The sequence below is a fragment of the Orbicella franksi genome, chromosome 2 (genome assembly GCF_964199315.1).
Source record: "Orbicella franksi chromosome 2, jaOrbFran1.1, whole genome shotgun sequence".
Lineage (NCBI taxonomy): Eukaryota > Metazoa > Cnidaria > Anthozoa > Scleractinia > Merulinidae > Orbicella > Orbicella franksi.
This window is the reverse complement of record NC_138146.1, coordinates 11,057,292-11,078,292: the sequence shown is the minus strand read 5'-3', so window position 1 is coordinate 11,078,292 and position 21,001 is coordinate 11,057,292. Positions and strand designations below refer to the sequence as shown.

The 21,001-nt window shown below is 39.2% G+C and overlaps 3 protein-coding genes and 1 pseudogene across 6 annotated transcripts in view; 2 read left to right on the top strand and 2 right to left on the bottom strand.

Moving 5' to 3' along the window:
• Positions 1–21,001, bottom strand: part of LOC145480087 (uncharacterized) — a 337,189-nt pseudogene that overhangs the window by 5,018 nt on the left and 311,170 nt on the right. The gene's annotated exons all lie outside the window — the stretch shown is intronic.
• Positions 1–21,001, top strand: part of LOC145479970 (fidgetin-like protein 1) — a 208,423-nt gene that overhangs the window by 71,514 nt on the left and 115,908 nt on the right. For all 3 annotated transcript variants that reach the window (XM_081458455.1, XM_081458456.1, XM_081458457.1), the window contains exon 7: positions 4,507–4,715. In XM_081458455.1, the coding sequence (XP_081314581.1) occupies positions 4,507–4,715 (209 nt within the window). The remainder of the gene's footprint in view (positions 1–4,506; positions 4,716–21,001) is intronic.
• Positions 3,821–21,001, top strand: part of LOC145480020 (uncharacterized) — a 202,077-nt gene continuing 184,896 nt past the window's right edge. Inside the window, exon 1 of the mRNA XM_081458516.1 lies at positions 3,821–3,893. The gene's annotated coding sequence lies outside the window, so the exon portion shown is untranslated. The remainder of the gene's footprint in view (positions 3,894–21,001) is intronic.
• Positions 15,665–18,040, bottom strand: LOC145479980 (uncharacterized). Its single transcript, XM_081458469.1, has 2 exons — positions 16,095–18,040; positions 15,665–15,846 (listed from the first exon to the last, which is right to left on the bottom strand). Exon 1 carries the CDS (start codon positions 18,035–18,037, stop codon positions 16,427–16,429), a length of 1,611 nt encoding a protein of 536 aa, XP_081314595.1. The 5' UTR covers positions 18,038–18,040; the 3' UTR covers positions 15,665–15,846; positions 16,095–16,426.

The window sequence follows — 21,001 nt, the reverse complement described above, 5'->3', positions numbered from 1 at the left end:
ATACTGCACCGACTACTCTGAATGTTAGTGGGTCAGTTCTGAGGGTGATATTGGAGAAATAAAATGGAGGTGAAATTGTTCAGGTAATAATTTGTTTGAACCCAAATTGGATCGAAGGGAATTAAAAAAAGTGTGTGACACGATTTGAAACTGATTTAATAAGATGTGTGCATCGGCACCCACGTGGTGGAAAGGAAGTCATGGTGACGGGAAGCGGTGGAGCAAAACGGAATGCAGGAAATAGAACTTTACTTGATTTTAATTTTGTTAAAAAGAAGAAGATCATGGAAGAATCAGAAGATATTTACCAAAGTGACGAGCAAGTAAGTGTTGATAAAACTCTCCCTTTACATGTTTCATTTTGTTTACGAAATGGAAAGACCTCACATAATGCCTTCAATACCCTGACTGCGAGATGGCAATACAAAAGTTGTTTTGGTTCCTGTATTTAAAGACTAATTTATGAATTATATTTAAATAGCTTATCAGCCGTGATAAATTGATCCCAAATCAAACTTGAAAACGGCCATAAAATGTTCTACACCTGGGCACATCATTTTACATTTCAACACAACACAGAATATTTGTCCAAAATGTTAAAAAGTACCTGGTAAAAGGTGAGTTGTCGTTCTTTACAAATGGCACTACAATAAATAGGATTGACAGTGTTATTTTTTTCAGAATTAATGAGACAAGTAGATATATTTACATAATTATAGTCACGACTGCCGGCAGCAATCACGACAGTCAGCAGTGTGAAACTGGCTGATACCCTCCACAAAACTGCAGAATTACTTAATATACACTTTCCCTAATTTTAATGTAAATAAAAATACTCCTTTGTATTTTCTGAAGCGAAGTAGTAACTTTCTAAATCTAAAAACACACATGGCTTTAAAAATGGCTTAGGGTGATAGAAACATGGGGGTAAACACAAAATATTTAATTCAGAAATGAAGTCCCGACGAGATGCCTATTAGATAACGCGTTAGTTCAAATTTAATTAAATTTAGGACGAAGCCAAGAAATGCATTTGAAAGTGCCAAAATATTGAGAATTTCAAAGCTGATAATTGCCAAATTCATCTGCTAGAGATAGATAATGTAGTTTTTTTTTTTAAATTAGTAGAGGTAAAATGTTAATTTCTTTTCTGGGGCTTTTGATGATTTTATTCTCAGTAATGTTCTTTAATTTGTGTTGCCTCCCTAACTTTTTTGAAAAAGACAAGTTGTTTTCAAGAAGATATGCTGTGCCAGAGAATGTAGTTTTCTTCATGTGCACTACAGTTTTTCAGAATTTGCAATTGCACGGGACGTAAGGAAAATAAGGGACATGCATATTGACCGTAAGCTGTCCAGTTTAAACATGACTTCAGTTGTCACTATCTCATTAAGGTACACTCCACAACTATAAGATCAAATTAAGCGTAGGAAAACCATCTTCAAATTTACAGAATTGTGTCATAGATGCTCTGCAGACAAAGTGTTGTTTTACAGAATATGGATTCTGTGTTGAATTTGTTACATGTGTGCAGTGTGCTTTGAAGTCTCGTGTAAGCCCTCAATGCAGTGACGGAATAGAATCTGAGAATTGAACGAGACTTACCTGTTAGTTGAAGTTTGATTGGAATTCGCTCTGTCACTAAGCATTGAGGGATTACATGCCCTCCCGTCTCAAGCACTCACCCTTATTTTGACTGGGAGTTTCTCCACTGCATACATGGTAAGTGCTTTAGAAACTGAGTTCGTGCAGGCGCAATGCTATCTCATGTAATTCCTTAGTGCTTGGTGACGGATAGAATTCCAATCAGACTTCAACTTACAGGTAAGTCTCGTTTAATTTTCAAATTAATTTTTGAGTTATTTTTTTGCAAAAATAAAATACCTCTTAGTTGGCACGTCGGGGTATGTTATGGGTGGGTTAATGGATGAGTGAATGAGTGAGTGAGTGAGTGAGAGATGTATGTATGTCACACCAGTCAGATTGGATCTACTATAAGCAGCCAATCAAATTTCTTGTTGTGAAGGTAAATGGTATGTGAGAAGATTTGATCCCGATACAGTTCAGAATGGCCATATTTATTCTTCTATAAAAGAGGAGGAAGTATTCATATTTGGCTTACTTCGACATTTTCTGTGGGTTAGGCTGAGGATTTTGTGGGCGGGTTTGATGATCAGTTGTAACTGGATATTCAGTCAAAGAAACAATGTTTGGCATATACTGACGTGCATGCAATGAAGGGTGAGCTTTTCCCATTCATGAGATAAGGTTTTGAATTGAGTCTGCTCTACTAGTAGGTTAAAGAAGTGCATGAAAAACAAGTTGATGTGGTTTCTATGATAGGATCAATTGTATTTTAGGGGGGCAGAATGCACTACTGGGAATGTGAAAAGGCTTTGTGTGACCAGGTTCAAATCATTTGCATGTTGTATCAGATTGAAACCTAAATATAGCTGCAGAGTTCGTAATGAGTGTTCTGGGTGTGTCGTTAATTTCAGCATCCATTGATAAGTTTCAATGTCAAAAGCGAAGAGACTACGATTCATTTCGTCAACAGAACAAAAGATATTATTCTGTGACGATATTACAGTTATAATGGTTCTTGTTTACTACTGGAATGAGAAGATACCTCTTAATGAAACTAAATCTTTTCTCTTCAATGTTATCAGGGTTTTTGCTTATTCACATTAATAACCAACACAAATTGTAGTTGAAGAAAAAGGACATTGTTTTTGTTCAAGATAACTTAAGTGAGTTATATGAAGTCTTGAGCGTTTTATTGTGTTAAACATGAGGACTTTGGTAATTGAAAAATAAAGACTGAGGTGTATGTTGCCGGTTTTTGGATTTTTATTCCAGGTTGAAGCGGAGTGTGACAGTTACATACATACATTGGGTTGTTTTAGAGTGCATAATGTTCAGTATTGTGGTGGATAGTTATGAACGAGATGAGCCAGTTCATGAGTTAGTAGTATGCAAAGGGAACAAGATATTTTTAATCAAGTTACAAAGGTAACTTGATATTTTTGTTTTTCAAAAGGAGTAAATTCATTTAGAGGTCACAAATTGTCGCTTCTACTTCTTAGGACATGTTTTAGAGGAGACGAGACTATTTAGATTTGAAACAGTTCTAGCATTTACAATAGTAAGTGCAGGTAATGATTGTTTTGTTCTTGTTGCAAGCAAATATAACGATATTTTTATTTTTTAGTTACAAAGTGTAATTTGACACTCTTAATTTTCACAAGGGAGTAAATTCAATTAGAGCTGACGAATCGTCACTACTTGTTCCCACGAGATGTTTGCTATCTTTAGTTACAAGTGGTAACTTAACACTGTTTTTTATATGGGAGTAAATTCAATTAAAGCTAACAAGTTATCGGCTATTGTTCCCAGGATATTAAAAAAAAAAGAGGCTTTCATTTCTGGACGGTTTTTTCGTCTCTGTAGTAGCAGTTTAATATTTGTATTTGATGGGCATTTTATGACATTCTTTTCAGTCCCGTATTTTTAAAGGTAAAAAGTATGAAAACTGTTCAAATGTTCTTTGGAGACTGCATGGCACCAAGTTAAAGTGCAATTTAATTAAATCAGACTTTCAGCGGGTCAAAGAGGTTTTTTTCTCTTTCTTTGTATTTTTGGTGAAGTAGTGTTGTTGCATTGTGTTGTGTAAAAAGGGTAAACTTACGACTCATATAAAATGCAAAAAGTTCCCTTAACTTGAGTGTTTTTGAGCAAAAATTCCTTTTGGGGGTTGGAAGGGCTATGTGGTTGGTGAGTGAGGGAGTTATGCATGTGCATGTGTCACACCAATCACAGTGTGGGTTGTATCAAAGAACCAATCCAATTGCCTGCTAGAAAATAAGATGGTATCTACATTAATCTGGGGACATGTCAGATTACTGTGGTTTGTTCAGTCAAGCATTTTATGCTTTACTATTAAGTTATCTTACCAATACTGAGGTAACATTGTATGTACATCATAAATTCCCAGTTTCTTTCTTGCTGCACATCGCAACCAAAAAAACTTGTGAAATTAACCAAATCATTACTGTAAACAGTTCCATGAATACTCCTATCTCCGAGACTTTTAGTGCGTGCCTATGTTCGGTGAAGTAGTGTTGTTGCGTTGTGTTGTGTAAAAAGGGTAAACTTACGACTTGTATAAAATGCGAAAAGTTGTCTTAACTTGAGTATTTTTGAGCACAAATTCCTCTTGGGTGTTGGAAGGGCTATGTGATTGGTGAGTGAGAAATTAACCAAATCATTACTGTAAACAGTTCCATGAATGCTCCTATCTCCGAGACTTTTAGTTCACAAAAAAATAACTCTTGCACACCTTGCGTGCCTATGTTTATGCTTTGGCAACCAAAATTTTCACTGGCAGCCAAAAATAAACATTCAGTGACCAAATGGCCACTGAGGAAAAAAGTTAACTTGGAGGATTTTTCATGCAATCATACAAGCACTGATTTGGTAATAAAAGTATTTCACTTTTTTTTCAAGATGGAGACAGACTCAGCCCTGTTTATGGTAATCCAAATCCTGGGAAAAGAGTTCATGTTCATGGCACATCAAGTAATAGAGGATCGACATTTCAAGCTTCCCAAAATGAGTTGCTATCTTCAGTTCAGACAAGTATTTTCCAGTTTGATCCAACAATGAGAGATTCAAGGTTGGAGTTACTGAGCATGCCAGCTGCTACTCATTTTGAGGTAAAACTTATAGTAAATCTTTTGTAATGTTTTCAGGTTAATAATTGCTCAGATTCAGTCATAACATGCTTGTGTCCCCACTTACTCTGTTACATTCATCTGAGTTGTTGATTTCAGTGTAGTGAGTGACTTCCTTACACCCCTGATATGTTCCTCTTTCTTGCTGTGTTTCAATGTAACATTACTAGCAAAATTAGGAGAGGGGGACATGGGGGGTTCTGAACACCGTAACACTGCAAAAAAATCACTGCTTCACCGCAAGAAAAGTCAACGAAACACTGTCACTGCAACATATATTTTTAGCCCTATGATTTGAACATCTACACTGTACATGATACTTTTATACCTCAACAATTTCCACAAAATATACACATCTCAACTCTTTTCATTGCTTACATGTGGATACTGCTGTGTGTAAATCACTTTTCTTGTTATTGTGAAGAAACCTTACACAAAGGAAGCGAACGTAGGAAAAAAGAAAGGAGCCTCGTGAGAAGGCCTTTGCCCCAGATTCCTCTTTTTTTTTTTTACTTTGCTCACTTTTCTTCACGTAAACCACTGCCTGGAGCCCCATCCTGACTGCGAGTATTGCTTTCCGGTGCTAGCTGCATTCATGTTTGATATTGTAATACTTGATAAACCTTTGAAAAAATAGAAGGTGAAGAAGATTGCAGGACTTTAGAGCGGGTATAAACCGGTATCAGAATTTCGAATGAAGCTTTCACTGTCTTCCCCCTCTGGAAATTCAGAGTTGAACCCCCCCCAATTCTTTTGGAATTTCAAACTGCATTACCCCCCGTGCTTTTAGAATTCCAGTCCAAGAAATTCCACTCTCCCTCAGTATTTGAAAATGCCGCCCCTGGTATGGTATGGATATTTTCTGCAATTGCCCAATTGTCAGGATTAACATCTCTCTCCTTGCTCATTTTTTCTACGTGTTTAGTAAAGACTGAGCTCTGGGTGGCAGCTAAGTCAAGTTACTTGTGAAGTTACACATAAATGAAAACAACTTTGGATTGGCTGCTAGAGCGTATTGAAGATTAACTAGACAGTGTTGATCTGTATTTTGCTACAAATTAAACACAATTGTACGTGTTTGTTATAAATTAGCACAAATTAATCATGCTAAATTAAGGTCAAATTTAGGTTTGAGAAAGGTCAAACAAGAATCCCGGCACCACAAATATTTACATTTTACCGAATACGGCAGCATAAGAAGCAAATATCACACACCATAGGGTTTGAGATCATCACAATACTGCAAAGAGGGATTTTATTCACCACATCACCACATTAAAGAAACATCAACACCATGACTCTGCAAATCCCCATGTCCCCCTCTAAGAAGTGTTGACTGCCTAGAGTTAACCTCTTGACTCCTCCTTTGTGAAACATTCTTTATATTTTATGTCAAATCTCAACCTGCAAATTCGTCAATGTTGGCAAACAGATGCGTGGTAGAACGTATTTATGTACATGTGTATCTGACTGATTTTTCAAAAACATGCCAGCAAATTTGAACCCCCTCATTCATGTAACCTGTGTTTTTTTTGCTTTCCTAATGGCAGCAGCTTGTAAGGCTTACTTAGCATGAAATGTAGAGAACTTCTTGCTGCATGTTGCAATTATTTATCTTTTTTTTTAAATTTATTGCTACCCCCCTCCCCTTCCCTTTTCAATTCGTGTTAAGTTCAGGCCAGGCTACACTCAGATGAATTTTAGTTTGCATAGTGACTGGGAGGAGCTGATCGAGTAGCTTTTTATATCTGCTGTCTAAAGGAAGTCTGCCTGAGGACATCATTAAGCCCTAGAAGGTGTCAGTCTAATGATTTGTTAGTAAGTGCTGTCCATTATCGTCCATTTATGACCCTGACATGTATAAATTGGTCGTCATTTAGCCCCATAATTAGGCCGTTTGCATTCCGGTGATAATCCTGTGCTTGCTTTAGACAGCAGAGAGCTTTAGCCACATTGATTCGGGGTTAGAAGTGTAATGGACTAAACATTTCTAGCTGCTGTTGGCAATATTTGGCCGGAACTTTGATGTGGCTAGAGACTGTTGTATTGTTGGAAAGGGTAGTCCCCCACTCGATATAATTCAAGTACATCCGGGACATTGTTTTATACAAGTAAAACATGGCCCAAAGAGAATCAAGAAAATCACTTCAATTGCTGATGAATGTGAGTAGGATTTCCTTGCAAACCACATTAAATAGGGTTTGGCCTCGTATGATACTAAAACAATATATTGTTGTAAAGCAAATATATGTTTCAAAACAACCGTTGCTGTACTGTAGCACTCTCTGTATCAGTCTGCAGTGTGGTTTTAATTTTGGAACTGAATTTCAAGGATGTAATCTCTTAAGAGCCATTCACTTCTAAAGGCCAAGACTTGACCACGCTAATCAAAGTCCACTATGTTGGATTGTGATGAGAAATCTCTTTCTGCCAGGCTTAATGTTGGTCTGTTATACATGTGTTGTAGAATTATTTTGTGTTTTTGGTTATCATTATTCTGTAGATGGTTTGTATTTGATATTCTTTGTAATGTAGCAACTAATGATAAAGGTGACAACTTTTGGTGCAAAATTTATCATTACGGATTGTGCCTAATAAATGCACAGGTCTTTTACCTGAGTTAGGACTACTGTGTGGTAAGAAGATCTCAACAAGGGCTTTTCTTCTACAAAAATGACTCATAAGAGACATGAAAAATAATGTCAAAAAACCCGGAAGCCTGTCTCTAGATATTTCAAGACAACACTGAAAGTCAACAAAATTCAGAACAGAAATCAGAGATATTTCAGTTTGGAATCTTTGTTCATCTGATTCATTTCTTGTACTTACTGAAGCTTGCTTCCTCAGATAGTTTGCCTCTTTACTCCACTAAGTAAAGTGCAGACAACCCAAAACCACCCACTTTGCTCCCACAACAGGCTGATGCTCAAAACGTCAGCTTAACAAACACACCATGGTGGTTGATTATCCTTTAGCAACTTGAAGTTGTTAAGAGGCCCCAACTGGAAATATGTAGAATCTCTGGCCAGGCTTGAAAAATAAAAAAAAATCCTGATGCTTTACCTGAAGAACTGTCTTCTTCGAAAATTCCTTCTTTGCTTCCTAAAAATTTGTAATTTCTGCCAAATTCAAAAAAATAGACAGGGCAAGTTTAGTAATTCTGCATAAATTACCCCCATATCAAAATTGGCCAAATTTGACATCATATGGACCTACCAACCTTCCGAAATTAGTCACTTTTTAACTTTCAAGTAAAGGTTGTTAAAGTAAGAGATGGCAGCTGGGCTTATTCAAAGGATACTAGAACACTTGAAACAGCAGAACTTTCAAAAATGCCTTTACCTAGAAAGTAGAAAAGTTGCACTCTTTTTCAGAGTTAAGTGTTTTTCCTGGTATCGTAAAGTGTTTCAACATACATAGAAGTGAGTAAAATTTGGCCAATTTTCATATTAATTTATGCATAATTTCATAGGACAAAACTCATCTTTTCTATTTTTATGAGTTTCTTGATTTTTGCCTGAAAATGCCCCAAACCATTATGTGTACACTGTACACTTGCCATATTTGTAGAGCATGGTATAAATGCTCTTTTTAACATGTGAATTGCAATAGCAAGTAAGGTGTTGTGGTGGTTTGCAGATTATGCAAATGATATGCAAATGAGGGTTTGGTCACTCACTTGTTAAGTTTCTACACTATTTCTGCTGACCAGTAAATGAAACGTTATAGTCAGGGAGCAGTGACCTAAAAATGGGAGTTTCTTTCAACCATCACCACAGAAAATGTTTGACACCTGATTCTTGTGGGGAAAGACCTGATCAAAGCTAGGTAGTTCGTAAAGTTCAACTGTGGTATAGGTTTCAACAGAAGCATATCATCTAGAAGCGTTTAACTTCCCTTATCTGTTTCAAACTAAGCTGCCGATTATTCCCGACCAATGAAAATCACTCTTCTAATTTTTACCCATATAAGGACATTCTGAATAGCACGCTCTTCGTGAACTCCTCGCGTGAATCTCTCGCAAAACAAACCTGTTCAAAATGGCGTCTAAAGCGAAGAAGTTCTCAGCCATGATAATAGAGAAGATTTGTGTGACGGGAAAAGCATTAAGAGAGGAGGTTGTACTTGAAAGAGTTTCTGGTGAGTTGGCAGAAACATTCAAGGTTTATCTGGACTCTTGTGCCAGCGAGTTCGAATCGGTAAAACATTTTAGCAGTCTGTCCGTAGTAATAAAGATGTCAAGTGAGAAAGTTTTTGATTTATTTAGTGAAAAGATGAAGTTCTCTCACAATAAATACATGGTACTTCAGGTTAGGTGGGATGAATATGTAAGGGAGGTATTAGAAAGTGAGGAAGCTAGGAAGATAGTTCAGGACAGTTGCAAAGATGGTGGTATTACTTACTTACTTTACTTACGTTATTGTATGGTTGATCGTTTTGTGTTATCTGGAATATAATAAGCGGTACAGGTTGCAGTATGTCATGGAAGTTCAGAAAAATGGCAAAGCAAAATGTCGGAGGCTAGTATCATCTATATATGCCAGAAGATAAGGTTTCTTTATTAAAGCTTGGGTCTGCTGCGGCTCTTAGTCTTCGGAAAACAGCTTCATAAAGTTCTAGATGCAATATGCAGTCAAACATCCACCCACCTGTTGGATCGATGGTACGAACATCATTGCGAAGCAGATGGCAGCAATCGATGTTATGGAGGACAAGAAAAAAAAGTCTGCCTGGTTATAAGTTATAAAAATAAATGTGTTTGAAGGAAGAGAACTTGTTCATGTTAAAGTAGGAATTTATTCTCCTTCTCGAGTCATTCTGGAAAGTTTTTTCAGAGGTAGTAAACCAAGTGGGCTACAACTATGTCTTGTTTGGTAACAAGCCATCATGTTGTCAAGGTCAGTATCAAACCTTTCATTTATCAAATTTATGTCGTTTTCTTGCTTTATAGTCGTACGGTTTACTTGATGTACTTACTTGTTCAGAGTTGTTTCATAATGTTTTAAGTTGGCAATTGTATCCAGAGCAACAGCAGATCCATGCTTGTGGGAAAATGCCAGAATTTTTTGTTAACCTAAAAAATTATGGTTACTCTGTTAAGTGTCTAATAGGGTGGCAAAGAGACAATCATAATTGTGTTGAGGAAAGATATAACCAAATCAGACTGAATGAATTGCTTTTTTGGTGTGTGTGTAATTTACATTGCGTAAATTAAATGTGGCAAAACTTACAATTCAAGGTGCTGAGAATAATTGCCAATCTGAACAGCAACTTGACCTTTGTGTTGTGACTCCAAAAATAACACAAGTCTTGGAAATGACTGAGATATTAATTCACTAGTAAGTATTTTTATAATTTATGCACCCTCTTGTTGGGCTGGAAAGTATATTCTGCTTTTGCTCTAACAGTGGGAGTGGAGCGTACTTGTGTGGGCTTAGGTTTACTTTTATTTCATTCAGTTGGAGTGCTAGTTTTAAACGTTAGTATTCGGGAGTTAACGTACTCCAAGTGAATAGGCCATCACTAGAAAGATAAAGGTATACATTTAAATAAATAAAGTAATATTGATTATTAGGTGTCAACATAGATGAGTTGTTATTAATTTGTTAGGTGAGTTGTTATTAATTTGTTCACAGATATCAAATTAACTTGCACATTTGTGTCAAGAGGGTTTGCTGCAATATCTAAGCCAGTTACATAATAAAGTCAGCAACTGAGAATTCAACAGTTGGTCCCAAATAGACACTCCTTCAATGGTGTCAATTCCACTGAAGTTCTGAATACGTTTTGTCATGACTGGAAAGAAATGTTGTCATGTGGAATAAGAATAATCAATTTGCAAACAGGAAGTAGGTTCTTTTGTTGATTGCCAGTTTTAAGATGATGCAAAATATGGTAAAATTTTACTGTAAATGCAGTAAAAACTATATAAAAAAAACATATTGTTCATATAGTTTGTGTGCTTCTTTTGATAGATGAAGATCCTTGTGATGTTAAAAGTATATGCTGATGATTGACTAGTAGTTTGCATAATAATTCTGGATAGCAAAGTGTATCCAAGTTTGTTTCTGGATTCAATATTAATCTTCAAGTGGCTGTTAGCATACAGTTGTGTAAAGAGTTGTGTAATAGAGCTTCCAACGACTCACGTGAAAAGTATACAGTACAGGTTTATCAGCTGGAACTTGATAAAAAGTCAAATGCTACCTGACAAACATCAAAATTATGTCTAAAGGAGTGTTCCACATTGCTCAGTGTGCTTCACTCTGGTTTACTAGGTTCTTATGCTCCCATGACCTGGTACAGATGTGTACATCTCATTGTAGGTGTTATACTTGTTTTGTCAAACCCAATACTACTTTGATCGGTTGGATCTGTTTTAAAATACAATAAGATAATAACATGTTTTTTATCGTGCTATTCACAGTGGGAAGTTAATAAATTAAATGTTATTTGAAGAACACAAACCAACTGTTATCAGCTTTTTTAGGAGAATTTCTTGTACACACATTCATTCACTGTAATCACATTCCTCGTCATGTTGAACTTGTTGCATATCAGCTTGACAACCATGAATCAAGACATGTGCAGTACACCTTTCATTTTGAAAGGACCAGTCCATGTTTGTGAGCAAGACAATTGCACTGACCAAAGTGTATCTCCCAAATGAAAGGGGTATCCCATGCAAATCCTCAAACTCAAATTAAAAAATATGTCAAAGCTGTGCTCTGACGTCTTTAAAACTGTAACAAACAACAATAATTATTGTAGTAACAATGATGTAGTACATCAAACATGAAAGACCGTGTTTAACCACATTTCCAAATATGGAGAAGAGTCTTTAAGATGTAACACGCAGCTGAGAATTTTTGACAAAATTTGAGGTTTTGGAAATGCCATGGAATGTGGTCTTCGGTGTTTGACACACCATATCCACAAGTACACCTATCTTCACAATTGAAACTAGAACTAAGGAGAAAACCAATATGGTCTAAACTCTCTTAAGTGACCACCTTCCGTAAGCATCCACCTAGGCTTGACATTTTGGATGGTCGCTTCGAGGAGGTTCAACTGTATTTAATTTTGTTTTCTTGTTTTTTTTAACAGGTATTTAATGATTGCATCTATATAGTGCAAAATTTCTGCCAGAATACCTAAATAGCATTCCTGGGGTTCTGAAGCTTCAAAATTTTCCTGGACCCCCTCCCCCCTACTATACTAGGTACCCTGCAGCAGGAACTAAACTCCTTGTATGAATTTGGTTGCTAAATGTAGTTGAACCACCTTGAGCAACTTAAAAAGAGGGAACGTCAGCTTTTTTCAGGCTTTGTTTATTTCTGTTTGAATGTGGGTGTTGTGATGACAGCATCTATAAGTGCAAAAGGTCTGCCAGAATGCCTAAAATAAAATTAGTCAGAGATTTCTCTTCACCTAGTGTTTAGGTGTTGTATGTAACTTGTATTTGCTTGGTGTGTCCATTCCTGGGTTCTCAGTACATGTGACGGCCCCCCAAGTGGGGCCATGAAAAAGGAAATCAGGCTCAATGGAAAGGCCTGGTTGAATTACATGAAAAGGATGTTATGGACAAATAATAGACCTCATACTATTTACAGAGGTTGTAACTTAAATTGCAGATGGGATATGAAAAAACACTGATTTGCATCTACTTGAAAATAAAGTGTGTTTTTTAAACTCAATTCTTGCAAAGTACTGACTAGCACAAAAAAAGAAACAGCACAACAGCACAAAAACAACATTCTGGAGCCATTGGCCAGCATTACAGTCGGCACACATGAGGGGACTAGTCCCTGCGACTAGTCCCCTGAAGAGTTTACATGAAGGGACTGGTCGCAGGGACTTATCCCATGAACAGTTCACACGGAACATTCTGAGGAACAAGTTGCAGGGACTTGTCCGAAAAATTCAAACTGGTTTGAATTCCTGGGACTAGTCGCAGGGACCAAACTTTGGTCCCTGTGACTAGATTTTGAAGCAAAAATGGCCAGTTCACACAATGGGACCTGTCCCTACGACTAGTTGCAGGGACTACTCACAGGGACTAGACCTCATACTATTTACAGAGGTTGTAACTTAAATTGCAGATGGGATATGAAAAAACACTGATTTGCGTCTACTTGAAAATAAAGTGTGTTTTTTAAACTCAGTTCGTGCAAAGTACTGACTAGCACAAAAAAAAACAGCACAACAGCACGAAAACAATATTCTGGAGCCATTGGCCAGCATTACGGTCGGCACAGGGATAAAAAATGACTGAACAATAACATCCAAGAGTAGTAAATTTTTGTTTGAGATAACCGTTCAAGACAGGCAGTAACATCGTTGTGAATATGTAAATGGAGGGTAAATGAGATTATATCTGTTTAATGGACCAGTTAGTATCCAAACCAGGATCCAAAACACTTGAACATCAGCCAAACAAACGGATGGCATACGCACTACAATAAGAAATTAATGAGAGAACATTTATTAAGATATAAAGGGAAGAAGCCGAGCCACAAAATTATACACTTATCGTGATAAGACAGGCAGTAACATGGTAGTGAATATGTAAATGCAGGGTAAATGAAATGATATCTCAGTTTAATGGACCAGTTAGTATCCAAAGCAGGATCCAAAACCCTTGAACATCGGCCAAACAAATGCATGGCATATGCGCTACAACGAGAAATTAAGGAGAGAACCTTAATTAAGATATAAAGGGAACAAGCCGAGCCACAAAATTATACACTTATCGTGATAAAACAAGGGTAGAAATCACACAATCATGCCGCGAACATCTGACACATCAAGGGAAAAGCCCCAACTTCAAGTCCGATTTTCTTAAAGTTCAACTATTGCACTAACGTATCACGCAAAAATAATCCACAATACTGATCATTGTTATCCAGCAAGCGAAAGCGCCTGTGCTAAACAAACGTTTTCAACATAGCATGATTTCCGTTGACTAGTTTTGATGCAAAAAATGCTTACCTGCACTTGAGACCTGGCAAATAACTGGCCTAGATATTACACTGGCAGCTCCTACAAAAAGTTCGTTTGATTCTCATGATGAGTGTAGAAATTGGTCCAGAAACGACAACCTACTCTCAACTTGCAACAAAATATGTGTCTGCCATTGCTCCGGCTAAGACAGCACATGATTCATTGAGTACTGTCATGTGAACTGTGTCCACGTTCGAGTGGACATAGAGGGACATAAACAACTTCTTTTGACAGAGGTGTCTTTCAAGAGGACCTTTTCTTTACCTTGGGGAAGGTACTGGCCATGCAAATTGTGTGGGAATACCACCAGACACCACATAAACTTGTCATTTAAACGATTTTTCTAAGATCTTCTCACCCGAAATGTAGCAAACAAACTTTGTTCCCACGGCGATTGTGAACTCCTTTCCTTCGTCTCAACGAATTGCATTGATCCACTATTTTCTCGTAGAGGTGAACAGTGGAAGATTTCTATCCCTTCTCGTGGTATTCAGAAACACCGCAACTTGTAGGCACAGGGAAACAAAACAGCCCAGATCAACAATGAAGCAACGTTTTGTCAAAACAAAACATCAAAGCCTGACTAGCCTCACTTTCATGCAGTTCATCCTGGGCGCCGACTGAGTGGTCCACCATATTTGCATTCGGTGTATTTCTTTGTGAAAATCAATGAAATCAGCCACTTAAGCTAAAATTCATTTTAATCTACATCTGCTTCATTTGTAAGTGGTTAAATATGTCACATGATTGGTCACATGATTTTAAAAGTGACCAGTAACAAATGCGTGACTATTAACAAATGTGCAGTCACTGTTGCTTTGAAGTACAACCTTGCAAAAATAAAATCTGTATCCCTTCTTTATTAACTTAACATTCTTTTGCTCTTGCTATCGTCTTAGCAAAGCCTTTGGGAATAAACACTTTCTCTTTATATCACTTTTTATCAGTTTAGATCTATTATGCAAACGAGTCAGCAAACAAAAAAATTATATCTAAATAAAAAATGAAGCCGTTGCTCGTTTCTGTTTATCTATTCACCACAATTTTGCTTTTAAACAAGAATAACAGTAATCACAATGAGTTTTTTATACATATATTTTATTCAATTCACATATTTTCCGGTTTTGAAGAGGACATTAAAGCCCAAACAGTGGTGCACTTTTGGTCAGTTATTGATAGGGAACATATGATAAAGCCTTGTAACTAATAAAAAGCACAGTGGTTTCGTTCTGTTAGACTGCCAATGATATTAAAATAGTTTTTTGTGGAGAGAACTGTCTTGCAAACACAGACCTGACCTTGTTTCTATCCGGATTCATATTGAGGCTCACATAATCCAATGTGGCGGTGCCCATGGCCACTTGGCTAGTACTCTTCCTACTTTGACTGTAAGTGTGCTAATTCAATCGCTGAATTTCAATTAAATCAGTTCAGAAGTTGTATATTTGAGTTCATTGTGAGTAAAGATTCCAAAAGAATAATTTCTTACTTATAGTATATATGATGAAAAATTATAAAATAAAGAAAAATCATTTTCTAACTCAAGATTTCATAAGACCATTTAAAAAATCCTACTAGCTGTTACTGTATAATTTTGGGTCTTTTAAAGTATCTTTTCTTTGATTCTGTTGATTTAAAACCATGAGCTCTGTTATATTACTGTTTTGATTAAGTATAAATGTATACGTTGACAAATTTAGAGTGCTTTTTTCATTTTTTTTGTAAAGACAACTGTGATGAAATTATGCTTTTTGATGGGTGTGCCACATTTCTAAATTTTATTTCGTTTAAAGGTGCATTTTTTTCAGATTGATTTCCATGGCTAGTAAGCAACAAGATAACCTGGTTTCAGTATAACATCTCCTCCAAAGTGACAAAAATTGGTTAAATGCCTTTATTGGATGGTACTGTTACCGCCATATCGCGAAGCCAATCTCGATCGGTCTCCAAACATCATTTAAAAAGGGAACAAACGTTAAAGTTTATTCACGACAACGAGTTTGACTGAAAATAGAACAAAAATAAACAATTATTTACAACATTAGAACGCTGAACGGACAAACCCCGAAAAACACAAACTTACAGCTTTTTCCCGAAATGAATGATTGACCTCTGGTGGACGATGATCGCGAAAGGGAAATTATAACAGCGACGATGACTAGCTCTAATATAATTCGAAAGATGTTAGTTTGACCGTTGCCACAGAATTTAAACTACGTCTTATTAACATATTGACCTCACGCGCACGCGAAAATATCAGATGTCCCGCAGGGCCTCTTGTAACCATAATTAGCAAGAGTGTTACATTCCCGCCCCTAAATGCGGCATTCTATAGCATTTACCAAACAATAGTGTAACATTCGCAGCTTGCGTGATAGTAAACTAATCGAAAGAACAAAACCTATTTTATAGTTCAAACGATACTGCTAAGTGAAGAATAATAAGTTCAGTTCTTAGGTAGCGTTCAAAGAAGGGGATTCCCCTCTGATTTCGGTAAGGTTCTTTATCGCGGAGATCCACAGGAACTCCAACGTCATAGCCCGTTTGCTTTGTGATTTGCACACTGAGTCCCAAACAATTCCGCCATACTATGACTGGAGATGATCCAACACCTAATCAGCGGATTCAAGCAAGACAATTTTGTCGATTGGTCGTTTTAGGATCGATCCTTTGGTCTGCACCGTTACTCTTCATACATAGCCATCTTGGGTGTTCCTATGAACATCCAAGATTCGACCAATCGGCCAGCAGCTTCGTGGGCAGCTCAGATCAGCTACTAAGACAATGTCGTCAACAGCAAAATTCCTCCTAGGCCTATTCCATTTTTGTCTCTCTTGCAGGGAAGGGAGGTATTCCTTGATCCACCTATGCCAAAATATGTCTGCCAGGTATTGAACCTGCCGCCAGCATCTGCGAGAGTAAATTTCATCTTTGGAGAAGAGGCCAGGTGGTGCCAAAGGTCCTGAGTGAAGTAACAGCAGATGATTTGGTGTTAGGGCCTCCATATCTCTCGGGTCGTCTGAGACTTTAGTCACCGGTCTACCATTCACAATAGACTCCACTTCACACAACAACGTTGCCAAGCCTTCATCATCAAGGATCTGCTCCTTTGTCAAAGCGCCCATAACCTTTCTCACCATCCTAATGCAACGTTCCCAAATTCCACCATGGTGAGAACCTCCTGGGGGGTTGAACGTCCATGTAACATTCTGTTCTAGCAGAAATTCGCCAATCTTGTGTTGGTTCCAGCCCTCGATCGCCTCACGCAATTCCCTTTCCCCACGAACAAAGTTTCCACCATTGTCTGATCTCACTTGTTCGGGTTGTCCCCTTCGAGCAATGAACCGTCGCATTACGTTGATAAAGGAGTCTATATCAAGACTGTGGGCGACCTCCAAGTGTATGGCTCTTACGGACAAGCAGGTGAAGAAGACCCCATATCTTTTCACAAGGCTTCTTCCTCTCCGCACAACGAACGGGCCAAAACAGTTGACTCCTACAAACGTGAAAGGCGGTTTCTCAGGTGTCACGCGGTCTGTAGGCAGATCTGCCATTTGCTGCTCCCCTAATGGCGCTTGCCTCCTTTTGCAGTCGAAGCAGCCGCGTAGCACCCTCTTCACAGCAGTTCTCGCTTTAAGGATCCAAAACCTTTCACGAATCAAGGACAGCACATGTTCCAGGCCTGAATGACCCAACTTTAGATGATAGTGGCGCACGATCGAATCGACAACGTGATGTTTCTTGGACAGGATTAGTTGGTGCTTGGCGGCACTTGGTATGGAAGGTTGCGTCAAACGTCCTCCGACATACAGTAAACCATTAATTTTCATTGGTGCAAGCTTGTAAATCGCACTTGTTTTCTTAACCAGTGATTCCTGCTCTTTGCAACGCTTTGAGCGATTGCCTGCTCCTTTCTGTTCGAGACGGGACATTTCTTCAAAGCTTTGACGTTGAACGAATTTTAGAACTTCTTTCTCTGCTCTGTTAATCTCATCCACATTGATAGACTCACTCTCCCTGCCAACGGTGGATTTCAGTGCTAACGTCGACCCCCTTTTACGCCTCTCGCACGATGCTATCAGTCCGTCCCGATAGCGCAGGATCCAGGCCATAATCTTCTTGAGTCGAGACCATGAAGAGAATCTCTCCAGCAATTTGTTTATACTATTTGTTCCAGAGTCCGATACAGCAGAAAATGTGAGTTTCCCTCTTGATCTCAGGGTCATCGTCAGGTATTTCTTGGACGGTAGTCGGCTGTGTAGGCCACCTTGACTCCTTTTGCCAAAGGAAATCGGGACCATGTATCCAACGATTCTTCTTAATAAGCGAGTCTATTGCCAGACCTCTTGAGGCGTCATCTGCCGGGTTCGCTTCGGTGTTCACGTACCTCCACTGAGATGGGGAAGATCCATCATGTATGATCGCCACTCTTAGCAACGAAGGTGTGAAATCGCTTGTCATTGCTTCTTATGTAGTTCATCACACAGGTACTGTCTGTCCAAAACACGGACTCATGTATTGGAAGGTCAATCTCTCATCTAATAATTTTGTCGAGCCTTTGTCCAGAGCGAAGTTTGCACAACTTGGAGAGGAGACGGTGCCGAAAAGATGAACTGTCATCTGGTATTCTTCGGGTCGTCTTTGGAGATCGTTATCGGGCCACCACAAGAAATGCAGTACATCAGAATCGTCTGGGCGAACACGGACCTGGTAAAACATAGATTCAATGTCGGCGATAATAGCAGTTCGCTCTTGTCGAAAATGAGTCAGAACACCAATCAGGGTATTGGTCACATCTGGGCCTTGCAACAGCACATCGTTAAGGGACACGCCCTTGTACTTCGCTGCACAGTCGAACACTACTCTAACTTTCTCGGGTTTCTTCTGATGAAAGACTGGGTGGTGCGGCAAAAACCAGGTAGCCTCGCCTGATCGACAAAGCCGATTATCTGGGACCTTTCTGGCATATGCTTTGTCAAGAAGATTGTCTATGAAGGCCGAGTATTTCTGGAAGAGGACTGGATCTTTGACGAGTCTCCTTCGTAGCAGTTCCAGACGGTGTACAGCTAGTATTCTGTTATTTGGCAGGCAGAGTGGAGAGTGTCTCCACGGCATCGCGATCTCATAGTGGCCTTCGTTTAGAACAGCAGTGGATTCCATGACGTTTAGGGCTCTCTTGTCCTCAAGTGACATCGCTTTCTCATTGTCGAGCAGAGAATCGTTGAACTCCATGTTGCAGAACCTCTGAAACTGTTGATCAAGGGCAGTGTCCGCTCGAACAAAGTTTGAAGTACGTTTAGCGCTTCTGTTCCTGCCAAGTGGGCCATTGATGGCCCAGCCCAGCAACGTTTTAGCCGCATATGGACCTCCATTCTGACTCTCTCTAACTTCTTTCGGTTCTAAAGCTTTAGGAACGTCAAGGCCTATGAGTAGCCCGACATCGGCATTGATCTCCGCGACCGTTACCCCCTTCAGATGCGGCCACCTGTCAACGTCTTCCTGGCGAGGGACGCTCTCTGAGGCTACTGGAAGTCTAGGTGTAGAAAATACAAAGGGCAGCTCAATGAAAGCATAATGACCCGGGATCAAGCAGTTGTAGCAAAGCTCTTTCTCTCTTGCAATCTGGTATCTATCACTGACGTTTCTCCTTCTGAAGTCTTTGCACTGGGACAAACAATGAGCAGCTTTACACAATGGACAGCTGAGGGTGGGTTCCCTGGGTCCTAACACCAAGGTGTCATCTGACACGCCACTGTCAGTACTACTACTGAGGTTATGGGTTATGAGTCTTCTATTTCCTGGTCTTTTTCTGTCAAGGACACTTGCTTTTCGGCTCGCTGATAATGTCTCCAAATATCGGGTGCGTTAGTATGCGGGCTTTCTTCTCTACGAAATCAGCAATGTCAGCAATCGTCACCTCCCTTACCTTTGCCTCCGTTATTTCATCTGCAACTTCGCGCCATTTCTGTCGTAGGCTGAAAGGAAGTCTGGCCACTACTTTCTTTAGACTGTCTGGGTTCTCAATCTTGCTTAGGTATCCAATCTCATTCAATGTGTTCTTGCAGGTTGTCAAGAGAGCAGAAAACGACTGTAATGCTGCCCCATCTTCTGCTTTTATCGCTGGTCCATTAGTTACGCGTTCTACATAAGCAGAAGCAATCTTGTACGGCTGCCCATACCATTTAGCGAGCAGTTTTCGAGCCTCTCGATACCCTTCCTCTGAATCCATTGCTAGACAACTACGCATCAACTCCTGAACGTCGCCCGCCGTGTACTGCACGAGGTAATACATTCTCGCACTATAGCTCGTGGTCTTTGCCACGATCATGCTCTCAAAGGTTCTAATAAAGCGGCAATACTTGATAGGATCGCCGGTAAACGTGGGAACTTCAAGTTGTGGCAAAGTTAGAGCTAAAGTGTGAAGCTGTTGTTGCTTTAGCAGTTGCTGCACTTGCTGGTTTTGCTGTTGCTGAATATTTAGCATGTTACGATTCTGCTCCTGCTGTTGACATTGCAAATCCAATAATAGATGTAATCCCTCTTCACTTGAAGTGGAATATTGAGATTCCCTGTCCTCAAATGCATGATGCCGAGATTCTTTAATGTTTACTTCAGCTACCGGGTGATGTGTGATCCTGATAGGGAGTTCTTGACCTGCCCTGGGCTCTTTAGTTAAACAGGATTCAACTTTTACGGCAGGTGCCGGATTTCGAAAGCCTTCTTTCGCCCGACGCTCTGGAATCCCGGCTTCGGCTTCTGCGAGGGCACGCCCTTCAGCTTTGGCTTTAGCTATTTCAGTCTCAAGTGCTAACTCTTGCTTTCTTTGTTGCAGGCGTAATTCTTCCTGTTGTAAGGCTTGCTGTTCTCGTAGCATGGAGGCTTTGGCCGTTAAAGATGCTCTTTTTGCCGCGCTGCTATCCTAGCGCTACTGACCGAACTTCGTCTGGAAGATCTGAAGCTTGCTCTTGAACTGGCCTTAGATTTCTGCGGAACCTTTGATGTAGCTCGTGAGCCAATGTTGCTAAACGACGATTTCGCTCGTATGTGACTTGGGGTTGATCGATAGTGACACTAGGATGTCTCATCCGAACTCCGCTGGTTGCATCTTCAAATGCTTCAGTCGTCGAATTTACTCCACGATCCACAGACATCTCAAACATTAAGGAAAGCTTCAAACAATGTTACCACCATATCGCGAAGCCAATCTCGATCGGTCTCCAAACATCGTTTAAAAAGGGAACAAACGTTAAAGTTTATTCACGACA

What these genes read in the sequence shown, in the direction of transcription:
- LOC145479980 (XM_081458469.1), bottom strand. Translation starts at nt 18,037, where the DNA reads ATGGTCCCGATTTCCTTTGGCAAAAGGAGTCAAGGTGGCCTACACAGC.